At 49.3% G+C, this 11,552-nt stretch overlaps 1 protein-coding gene across 1 annotated transcript; it reads right to left on the bottom strand.

Moving 5' to 3' along the window:
- Positions 1–3,340: 3,340 nt before the first annotated feature.
- Positions 3,341–11,100, bottom strand: CRYGN (crystallin gamma N). Its single transcript, XM_041408685.1, has 4 exons — positions 11,076–11,100; positions 10,444–10,692; positions 8,540–8,685; positions 3,341–3,541 (listed from the first exon to the last, which is right to left on the bottom strand). The coding sequence occupies exons 1-4, from the start codon at positions 11,079–11,081 to the stop codon at positions 3,406–3,408; spliced, it is 537 nt and encodes a 178-aa protein (XP_041264619.1). The 5' UTR covers positions 11,082–11,100; the 3' UTR covers positions 3,341–3,405.
- Between the last annotated feature and the right edge of the window lie 452 nt (positions 11,101–11,552).

Raw genomic sequence — 11,552 nt, 5'->3', positions numbered from 1 at the left:
TCTCTTGTAATTAATAACTTGTCCCTTTTGTTCATTTTGAATCTTCATTTCATCTTCAGTGTTTTGTGGAACAGTTTCCAATTTCCTTAATCCATTGCTTGCCTCCTCGGTTCACGTAGCAGAGCTCATTCAGCCACACAGTTTAACCACGTGCAGCTCAAACCTTTGCTGCACAATCTCACATTCACTTCACATCGAGCTGGCATTTTTGTCATTTATATTTTATACGCTATAAACTCACAAATCATGTCATTTCATACTAGAGCAATGTCAATAATATCTTTTTTTTTTTTTTAATGGGAAAAAACCACCAACAAGCCACTAGCAAGCATATGGGATCTGTACGTTCTGTCCTTTGAACAAGTGCAGATTTAGCAAGGAGGGGGAGGGAAAAGGAAGAGAACGAGAGCCACGTCCCCCCGCTGCCAACGCAATGCATGTTCCTGCAGCATCACTGTTTGGATTAGGCCCATGGCCACCCTACTTAGGTTTCAAATAAGCAAAAAATAGATAGTATTCAATTCCCTGCTGCCAGTTTTTAGTGAGATTAGGCTTGTGCACACAGAAGAATTTTTTAAACGGTTTTCACATGGGACCAGCTCTTTGCATCGAGAGTGTGCTCATAAATGGGATATCAGATGTCAATAAATGATGAGTGTTTACTCTGTAGGCATATTACAGACTTGTGTAAAATGTGCTATAGGCAGTTAAACACTCGCTGGTTACAAACAGGGTTCCACACAACAGCACAGATTAACCAGACTGCGTTTTTTGTGCTTTTGACTCCTAGCACAAGGCATGACTCAGTCCACGACTGGGATCCTAAGCATACTTCCACAATTTAGGCAGCAAATATTAATCTCCTAGATCATATAAACAAATAATTAGTTTGAAGTGTGTAGATGAAGTGGGCTTGCACACAGTGGCTGGATGCTGGAGTCAGCCTGTACAGCTGTGCGTACGTGCACAGTCCCACGCTCCCACTGAGGACGGGCAGGGATGTCAGTGGATCCCTCTAATGCTGGAGTTGAACCACTGACCATGGAAGCCACACAGCAGAGTATCTGTGATGTCACAGCTCTGACCCCAACACCAGTGGGACAGTCACCTCCCCTGGCTGTGTGCACTGAGTGTTGAGAGACCCAGATGTGGGGGTGTCTGGGCTTATGCTGTTCTTCCCGGGGGAATGTGGGTGGATGCTTGTTCTCTGTTTTCTTTTATTTTGTTCCCCAAATACTTGGAGCATCTGGGGCTCCACTTATTGTATATTTTAAAACCTTTGTTTCCTTATCCTTCATGCTGCACTGTGGTATTGAATGTGTTTCAGATGAATGAAAAACCTCCTTTAATGCTCATCACAATTCGATGCTTGTCTTTCTCTGGGACCACTTTGAGGTTTTTTTAACAGATTAATGTCCAGGAGGTCACAACAGAGAGCACTGCATACGACTGGATATTAACTTTTAATAGAGTGCATTTTGCTCAGGAGCCGATTACAGCCTTCATGAGGCAAGAGCAATGCTAATCCTGGAAGGACTCCTAAAATCTTTCATAAGCTGCATCTAATTAAAAGAAAATGAAATACGCAAGAGTTGATGCACGAGTTGTACATTTGTGCATCCCACTCAATGAATGAATCATTTCCCTGCCTTCTCTGACACAGAAATACCTTGCAACCCATTAAAGATCTTAAATATTTTTACAGCTCTAATGGACCGTGTCACCACAAGCCACCCAGGACATGGCCACTGAAGTCCAGAGCTGAGCTGGTGTAACTAAGTGCTGCTGTGATGATTTGCATGGAGACAGCAGGCTGTCTACAAGAAGGCATGATTATCTTATCACTACTAAGGCAGACATCACCCAAACTGCTGTTAAATTCACGAGGTGGAATTTTTTTTGCATTTCCATACCCCCTCATGACACATATACAGCACACGTGCATGTGGGGCAAATCTCAATCGATGCAGCTCTACCAACAGTGTCACTTGATCATGGGAAGAGCACGTCCTCACACAGGCCCAGCTGTTACCAGTCACCCCAGCCCTGGTGAGAGAGCCACAGGGAGCCAAGATCCAAGTGGATGAGTGCGAGCTGGTGGAATGGCAGGTAGATCCAGTGTCAGACTGGGATGCAGCACGGGACCCAGCAGCCCCTGGCACAGAGCACAGTCCTGCTCCTCCCCGTCGCTCAGGAAAGGGCAGATTCCCATGGCTGCAAAGCAGAGCAGCACTGAGGGCACACATGCCTCGTGCTCCAGTGTGCTGGGGACCTGTCAGCCTCACTCATGTCCCTTCACAGGGCTGGGGCTGGGGTTACATCAGCAGCCTTCCCGCTGGATTAGCACAGAGCTTTGCAGCTCTGCCGGCACCATGCCTGCGCCTGTCAGGATCTATCAGACAGCCAAGGCTTAACAGCTAATAGAGTAACGGAGTGAAGAGAATAAAATTACCCCTTTCTGAAATAGCCAGAAACACCCTAGCTAATGCTGAACACAGCTTATGATTTTACAGAAGAGAGGATACTGCAATGTTGGGGGCTGCATGGCAGGGGAAGTGCCCAGGCTGCAGTGGACAGTCTATAGCTGAAGGGGCAGAGTGGTTCCCATCCCAACTGCCAGCCATGGAATGGGGTTCAGGGACACCAAAACAACTGGGATGGACCAGGAACACTGAAGGGACAGAAAGATGGGAAGGGGGTTGTGAAATAAATGGCAGTGCAGTGGCTGTTTCCCTTTGCTGCTGATCCCTCAAAATGTCATTGTCATGAAGGGTTGGGAATGAAGAGAAGGCTGCTCAGGTTTTGTGCCTTCAGGCACGGGGTTTTTTTAATATATATTTTTAATGTGTAGTGATCTAAAGTTAAAGTAACTCAGGCTGAATGGTGGCTTTCACCTTTTTATCAAGACCAGCATGTCAGGCTGAGACAGACCCCACAAGTAGCTCAGCTCCTGCTATGATCCCCATGTGTGTCCTCACATGGCTCCCAATGGCTCAGAGTCTCCCCACCCATGTGTGCATCCATGTGATCCCCTCCAGGCACTGGAGTCAGCTGGGGCCATCACACGGTGGCCCTGGTCGGGGCAGAGGGAACATGTGTCAGAGCACAACCACAACGGCAGGCATGTTCTAGGTCTGTGTGTCACCACCAGTTCTGGCCCGTCCTCCCATATCCTCCTCATAAACCACTGCAGAATGAGAAAGCAAACTCGCAGCATGATGTAAATCAAGCTTAGAAAGATTACGAGCCTCTTCTCTCGAGAACTCATGTTAGTTATATTAAAAAAAAAAAAAAAACTGCTTAGAGCCAACAGCTGGTGTTTAACAATTTATTCCAGGGTTCAGTGAGAGGGGAGGAGGGTGATGCTCATTCTCAGCAGGCCATGCAGGCAGGGTGGAAGCTCAGCTAGAAGTAGTTGACGACTCTCCGGATGGACTGGACGCTGGCACTGCGCGCCTGCCACTGGTTGAAGCTGCTGAACTCGCCGCGCTCCACCACGTACATGCGGCCTCGGTAGTTGGGCTCCTCGTACAGCACCCACCTGGGCACAAAGAGGGGGTCACCTGGGCCCCAGCAGCGTGCTCCTGCAAAGTGGCTGCTCCGAGGGGCTGCATTTAGCAAATTTTAGCATTTTGCTGCACTGCAAACCACAGGGCCTGATTCCCAGTCCCACCCCGCACACGGAAATGCTCCTGGTGGAGTTCACTGTGGGCGCCTCCCCCCGCTCCCCCCAGCATGACAAACACCCAAAGCCAGGTTGGACCTTGCCTTTGGAAGGTGTTTTGGGTTACACCAGCAATAAAACCTGGGCCCAAGGGCTCCCTGCTTCGCATTACTGTAGGAATGGATCTCTCTGAGCTTCACCATGTGCAACAGGAACAATTTAATAGCATTTGATAGTGCTAAAGAAGGACATGAGTCCCCTCAGCCCCTGCATAAACCCCTTTTTTAGGGACTGTAAGGAGAAACATGCAATGCTTGATGGATGCTTTGCCTCTTTGAACTGATTCATTAGCTGTGATGGGAACCATATTTAGTAATTTCTCTCCTTGTTAATAACTCTTAATGGCCTCTTTGATGCTTTCCAACAGAGAGCAGGGCTTGGCTTTGTTATCTTTATCTCTACATCCAGAGTTAATGACAGCTTTCCCTTGGAATGCAGTCAAATGGATACAACATTCAATAACCTTGGTGGTTTTGGCACGCCTTATTTCTTCACCTGGCTTGGCTACATTGTTCTCCATCGCCCTGGCTCCTTACATGTCTTTCTCCATTTGAAGGTCAAGTCAGGAGCAATTCTGATGGCCAAGAAGGACAATTTTGCTGCTTTTCTCTCCCATCACTGCACATGATCATACTGTGGCCACAAGTGTCACCCCTATCCTCTATGAGAGTCTCCCATGTTTCTTAACCAAATTTTGCCATTGCTCTGACAGTTTTACAGTCAGGTCACCACCCTGCCATTGCTGAGCTGCTCATCTCTGCCTCTTTCCTCTCATCCCCATATTTTTTAAGATTTTATGAGGATCTCTGCTGCTTTTCCCATTTATGTGCTCAGCAATGACAGCAAAGCAGAAATGCAATCCTCCAAATAATTTGGTTTCTGTGGTCTGTCTTTGCAGGAATTCAGCTGAGACACTGGGGTTGGGACCTACTGTATGTGGGATTTCCAGGGAGAAACTTCTTCAGGAATTGGAGGGGTCAAAGACTGCTGGGCCTTAAGGGTCAGAGAACAGCTGGTGAACTCAGATCAGTCTAACCCAAAGCAAAAAGCTGGAGGCTTAGGAAAAATTGTTTATAAAACCAGCCACCCACGGGCATTATTTAAAAAAAAACAAACCAAGAAAATTTGGGGTATTTATCCAAGGCACCTTACAGGTTCCTTGACATATTTGTGTTGTGTTTCTGAGAGGACATGAGGTGGGACTGTGGTAGTCCCTTCTCCCAGATCCCTGTGCAGGACCAGCCTGTGGATACCAGCATGGAATACTGTGCCTTGGTTTTGTGAAAGAGCATCCTGCAGTACCAGAGCCCTGGCATTGCTGACACGTGGTTCCTGCAAACAAACAACATCATTCTCTGGCACTTGTTGCAGCCAGTTTATATCCCAGACTGGAATTACAAAATCATTCTCAGCCTTTTGCTTTGATGCTCCCTTTGCAGCATGTGGGGAAGGCTGCCCACAGCTCACCTGTGAGTGTAGTGTACCCCCACCACTTATCCCAGTGTGCACTGACAGAAAGCGTCCTCAGCTTAATTTATATATTTATAAAATTTTCCTTCTCTTTCTTTTCAGCTCTTCTGCTCTAGGGCATCTTTTAATGACATGTGGACCCTGGGGAATAGAGCAGGGGGAAGAGCAGCCCCTCACAGTCACTGTCTTTCCCAAGATTTCTTTCCAGACACATGGTTGATGTGTCTGCACCATTACATGGAGGGAATGGGACAGGCTTTGGTGTAGATAAGCAGACTGAGTGACCTGGTGTGGTGATAAGAACCCTCCCTGACTTGTCCCTCTGCTTTGGGGAGGGCTGAAAAAACCCAAAGGAATAAAAGGAATAGCAGAAAGATGGGAGTGAAGTGTGCTGGCAGTGCAAGGTGATGAGTGAAGGACTGTATGGCTTACTTAGCTGTTCCTTTATTGCCTAAAATTTACGTTCTCTGAGACCATCAGCGAGAGGGGAAATCAAGTCAGTCAGGAGCCCAGAAAAAAAAAAAAAGAGATGATCTTGTCCTCAAGCCCAGCATGAGAGAGCTGATCCAGGCACATAGCACACAGCCCTCAAACATCTCAGTGCTGTGTTTCATTAGCACATAATCCCAGCGGACATGGGAATAAAATGCTGATGGAACCAACTCAAACTCTGTAAGCCAACACTGGCTGCTCCAACTGAAAAATGAGGAGGGGAATGCTGTAGCATCTGCCTGAACCAAGCAGGAGGCTTTCAGTGGAGCTCAAAGTCACTTACTCTCCATGTAGGACTTGAGCAGTTGCACGAGCAGGTGCCACCTTTGCTGAGAAATATGTGATGTTCATTGGGCAGCAGTATTTGGGTACCTCTCCTGCTTTGTATTTTGCAACCTGACTGCAGAGCAGCTACCAAGCACTCATGGATGCTTCAGCAAAATAAATGGTTGGTCTTGTTCCTTCAGGTTATTCCACTGTAGTGTAGAAAAGCTCTTTTTGGGGCATTCTCTCCTGGGCCACAAAACAAATTCAGCTTTTTTAAATTGCAGTTTCTAGTCCGTGCTCTGTGGAGTGGCTGAGGCACAAAGGAGGACAAGAAGCACACATCTTCATCTAAAATCAGATGATACCATATGTGATACTGGAGCTGGCTCTGCCGTGGGACGGGCGAAGCCACTCACCACAAACCTGCAACAGCTTCCGAGGAGGCGGTGACACCTCAAAACTGCTCCGAAATAGCAATTCACCACCAGAGTGCCTTAAACAGCTTTACCATCACCCTTTCTGGCTGTGGGGGTAGCAATTGCCCACCCCAGAAAGGCAGTAGGGAAGGTGCTGGACCCCCTCTGGCTCACCATGCCCCATGGCAAAGGCCGATGTTTGAGTCCTTTGCCATGTTTCCAGCTGATCCATCATCACTTCCCGCGGGCACAGCCACCTCCACAAAGCGCAGGCAGCAACTTTTTATCAGCACATGACACCATCCATGGATTTTGAAATGGAAACAAATATTTCTGTATCCAACAGATGTCATGTTGTGGGAATTGAGGGTGAAAATCACAGAGGGAGACTGTGGCTGAAACTCCCTTTGTTTCCACTGACCCCATCTCCTCTGCCCCCCAGACATCCAAGGATGAGTCCTGGGACAGTTTTGCCAGCACCATTTACACCTGCAGCACCTCTGGAGGCACCTGGGTTTAGAAGGTCCATCCAAAGGAGAAAAGTGGTGCTACAGGGTCCCTTCCTCTCCCTGCTCTCACCTCTCTGCAGTGGTATCTCATCCTTCCCTCTCTCCTCCTGCAGCCCGGGACAGCAGGTCCCTCTGCATTGTCCTGCCTTTAATTGCCTTTACAGACCTCTCCAAGCATGTCCAACACTGATCTTCCCAGGATCTGAATGTAATGCTACAAACCTCAACGAGTTTCCTCACCATGCTCCTCTCTGTGCTTTTTTTTTTCCAATTTTTTCTCACTATTCATGGACCTTGAGAAGTCCTGTAATGTTAATACAAACAATCCAGATTCTCATGTGAGGGAGAGCAAGCTTTGTGCCCTTTATATATTTTGTAGTGGAGGGGGGAAATCAATCTGAAAAACTCAAGTGCTTGAAAGTTTCTGGGCAGCTTCCCAATTTCTCAAGCTTCAGCCTCTGCTACAGGGACCCAAGAAGTAAATTGGCCCTAAAGCTCTTGCCAGAGTACTCAGAGGCTCCCTCTGGGCTTTGTGGTGTTGGTACTCAAATGCTCAGCACTAACAGGGTCCCTGGTGGGCTCCAACCATTTCTTCCCATCAGGTGTGGCCAGCTCTGCTCCTTAATGAACCACCATTGCCTAATCATAAGGCTGGATTTTTGGAAGAGGAGAGGCCTTGGTTGGATCAGAAAAACTCCTGCAGGACACCTGCTGTCGTCAGGATGTCTTGATGGCAACAACCTTTCCCTATTCTTCAAAAAAAAAAAAAAAAGAGGAAAAAAAGGGCACAAAGGGTCCAGCATGTCACACCAGGTGTCTGTGAGCTGCACAACATCCAGTCTAGGACAGGTGAAGGACAAGAACAAGGCATCTGTGCTCCCTCCTCTGCAGGGGCTTCCCTCTGACCCTAACCCTAACCCTCTGCTTGGCTCTGGGAAGGTGTTATGGCATTCCCCAGCTCCCAGCACCCTTGCAGTCAGACAGAGGAAAGGGGAGACAGACAACAGCCTGTCTGACAATAAGAGAGAAAAAAAAAAACACAAAAAGGACCAACACCACTGAGAAAATACAAACTGCCACCAAACATCAAGGAAAAGGCAAAACTGGCATTCTGCCCAGGCTTTCAGGAACATCTGCAGGGGCAGAGCCTCAATCTGGGCATCACCACGGCTGCCAGCCCTGACTTTCAGAGACAGGATTTAATGGAAAGGGGAGATGCTGCTGCCCCAGTTTTGCCATCATAGGAAAAGGTGTGGTGAGGCCACTTTCAAAGCAAAAGCCCTGACTTGTATCACCTGGAACCATCAATCCAACTTCCCTGAGAGCTCCAGCATGGGTTGAAAGAGGGGAGGGGGGGAGGGAGGAGATGGTTTTAGGCTTCTCATTTCACACACCTTTAAAAGGTGTCTCAGAGTTCTTGTAACTCGTGCTTTGCTGCCACCCTCCAGAAGTCACACCCCTTTGAAGCAGCTCACAGTGGGCAGGCACCAACATTCACCTTTAACCAAAGGCTTAACAAACATTTTCAGGCTTTCTCCAAGTGGCCCCAGCACTGACAGGGTTTTCCATGAGGGAGGAGTGTCTGCAGCCCCCTGTCCCCTGCAGTGCCCAGGGCAGGGAGCGTGGCAGTGGCTGATGCCAGGACACGTGGAATCACTTACGCGCCGTCGCCGTACACTTTGAGGGCATTGATGCAGGCCTTGTCCCAGCCTTGTCCCTGCAGGAAGGAGCAATCCTCTGTCAGCTCCAGGCTGGGACCCCTAAAATGGCTCCCCTCGAATATTTCGATCCTGTAATGCTCGCCGTGCTGGGGACAAAGGGATTGGAGTCAACAGCAACACCAAAAAAGCACAACAAATTATTTCTCTGGCTTTTGTCAGACAAAGAGGGAGACAGAAGGGTGCTTTGGAAAGGGGATGTGAGGAGCAATCCAAGACCATTGGTGCCAGCATGAACAGAGCGCGCACAAACTCGTGCTGCCTCCCAGCACAGCAACCATGAAAGCAGCCAAAAATCCCTCAACCTGTGCCCAGCTGCACCTTCGTGCGCTGCTGTCCACGTGCTAACACATCGTGGGGTGCCAGTGCTCAGGCACACACAGCCCCTCATCCATCTGCAGATCCCCCCACCAGCCCACAAACCCTCCACCCAATGCAGCATCAGCTGCAGCCCCGACGCTTCGCACACCCAAACAGGAAAAAAGAAACGTATCCCGAGTGTACAAAGATGTTGGAGTATTCCCCTAAGCTAATTAGTACTGCCTGCAGTTTCATGCATAGCTGCTGTTCCTCGTGAGAGATGTTTGCCTTTCTTTTAGGAAAATAAAAACAGGGGGGAGAAAAGGAAACTTTCCCAGCATCATCGTTGCTGCGTGAGCCCTTGATGGTCACGTGGCACAAATGACTCTGGGGAGATCTCTGCAGCCTGTGGCAGAGCTATGTGGGACAGAGCGAGCTCAAAGGGTATTTTTAAGCCAAATTCAAAGAATACCTAAAGGCATTTTTCAAATAAACAACGTCAGCACACAAGAAGGCCGGGCTGCCATGCCAAACCTCACAGCAGGCAGCGCCGGCAGCAGCCAGGCGGATACCGGGCCTGAGCAAACATTCCTCTGGGAATCTGCGCTGCACAAACGCCTCCAAGCCCTTGCTGGCATCTCACAGGGAAAATCTTGGGCCAGGAAAGGAGGAGCACATCCTTGTGCTGGCCAAGGTCCAGGGCCTGGGCCAGAGCATCCCTCCACGTATGGATCATGGAGGTGCTTTAGGAATGATGTTACAGACCTGAAACAGAGCTGCTGCTGTGCCAAAAGCAGTTTCAGGGCCAGTGAGAAATCCCACCAGCTCCAGCTGGGCTCATCATTGCCCCAGAGGCCCTCAGTGGCAGGAGAATCAATGGAAAGACCCAACCCATACTCATTTTTCTTACTTTTTAATCTTCCCATTTAACCCTTCCTCTGGACAGTGCTTTTGAAAGCTTGATAAAGGGAAAGGAAAATACTGGGTTTAGTTTAGGATTATTGGGGTCAGAGTGTGGTTTGCAACAGCAGAGAATTTAACTAAAATTTGCTAGGAGCAGCCCTGTGGTCAGGTTGGAAAGCCCTTGGGCTGCCCTCTCCCCCTTTGGGTGCGTGGGGAGATGGAGCAGCTGCAGCTCAAACTTGCCTCGGGCAATGAATCTCCTTCTGAATTCCCCCAAGAGTATCTCAGAGCAGCTTACATTAAAAGGAAAAGCACATGGTACCAGCAGGACCTTGCCATCTCATCTGGAAAACCACAGGAATGTCTCATCCTCTTAAAGGCACTGTGTTTTTCACTGTGAGAGGAAGGAGATGTATCTTCCTCCTCTCTGGGGACACAGGAAACTGTCTCAGCTTTGTGGCCTGCACAGACCGCTCTGAACAGGGACAAACCCACCCAGGAATCTCCTTCCTACTCAATGGGACACCCTATTCCTAAAGAACACACCTTTTTATGGCTTTTATCGTGGGGCTCCTGTGACCAGGATAAACCAAACCCAACAGTGCTCTGGCTGGGAGACCCAACAGCAGCAACACCCCACTCACCATCCCGATGGGCCGGCAGGAGCCCAGGTGGTCGCTGCGCCCGTTCCAGCGGTAGAAGTCGGGATACTCGCCGTGCTCCAGGATGTACTGCTGCCCTCGGAAGTCGGGGTGGTCGAAGCAGACCCAAGCTCCGCTCTGGACACAGATGGAGTTGACCCGGTTGAGGAAACCTTGGTCCTGGAAGCTGTTGCAGCTGCCACAGACATCCAGCTTCCTGCCTGTGAAGCATTTGCCTTCGTAGAAAGTGATCTGGGGGCAGGAGGAGAAAGGGCCCGCGTTGAGGAGCAGGGACACGGCCGGACTCCCATTCCAAGCAGATGGGAATCTCTTGCAGATGCATCATTTCAGGGTGGTTTGGGTTATTTGAGATGCTTTCCCGCAAAAGGAGCACGGCATCACTGGCGTTTTTTCCTAAGGAGCGTATTTGTTTTTCTGGGAAGGCAGTGCGTCCCGCATTTGTGACACTTTCACCGCCTCGTGCTCACTCACACCTATTTCCAGCAGGAATGTTCAAACAGGAAATTCGCCTCCCGAAATGCAGCTCCTTCTGCCACACCCTCCCCATCATCCCTGCTACCAAATTTGCTCCCGGGATGGATCACCACTCACACCACATCTGCTGCCTCTATTACCCTCATCCGCTCCGTCCACCCGGAGGATGCTCCGGCTCTCCGGCCCCAGGCTGAAAGGGAAGCGGTGGAGTCGCTACTTACTTTTCCTGAGTACTGAGACATTTTCTGCTGGCTGTTACCCAAGACCAAGAGCGGGAGCCAGGGCAGAACGGCGATGGACAGCCCCTTGGACACCCCGCTATATAGGGGCCGCCGGCGGGGCCGGTGCCGCCAGGGCTTTGCCTTTCCTGCTTCGTAGGCAGAACCGCCGCTAACGGGGCCTGCTGAGTCCGGGCTTTTGATTTTGGGCAGATGATCTGACAAAAGATTTGCTTGGCAGGGCTTTGGTCGATTAGCAGTGCACATTTACTGCTCCTTTTTGGAGGACTTCTTTTTTTTTTTCTTTTTTTTTTTTTACTTTTTTCATCTTTGTTTCTGTTTCTTGTTTACTTCCCCCCTCTGTTTTCCCCTATTTTTTCTTTTTTTTTTCCCCCCAGA

The sequence above is a fragment of the Onychostruthus taczanowskii genome, unplaced genomic scaffold, assembly GCF_017590055.1.
Source record: "Onychostruthus taczanowskii isolate IOZ18803 unplaced genomic scaffold, ASM1759005v1 scaffold3, whole genome shotgun sequence".
NCBI classification, from domain to species: Eukaryota; Metazoa; Chordata; class Aves; order Passeriformes; family Passeridae; genus Onychostruthus; species Onychostruthus taczanowskii.
The sequence above is the reverse complement of the archived record's forward strand: the minus strand, read 5'-3'. Positions and strand labels throughout refer to the sequence as shown.

What these genes read in the sequence shown, in the direction of transcription:
- CRYGN (XM_041408685.1), bottom strand. An exon ending in CCTGCCGGCCCATCGGGATG is followed by an intron (nt 8,686 to 10,443) that starts GTGAGTGGGGTG and finishes CTTTGTCCCCAG; the next exon opens with CACGGCGAGCATTACAGGAT. An exon ending in AAAGTGTACGGCGACGGCGC is followed by an intron (nt 3,542 to 8,539) that starts GTAAGTGATTCC and finishes CTTTGTGCCCAG; the next exon opens with GTGGGTGCTGTACGAGGAGC.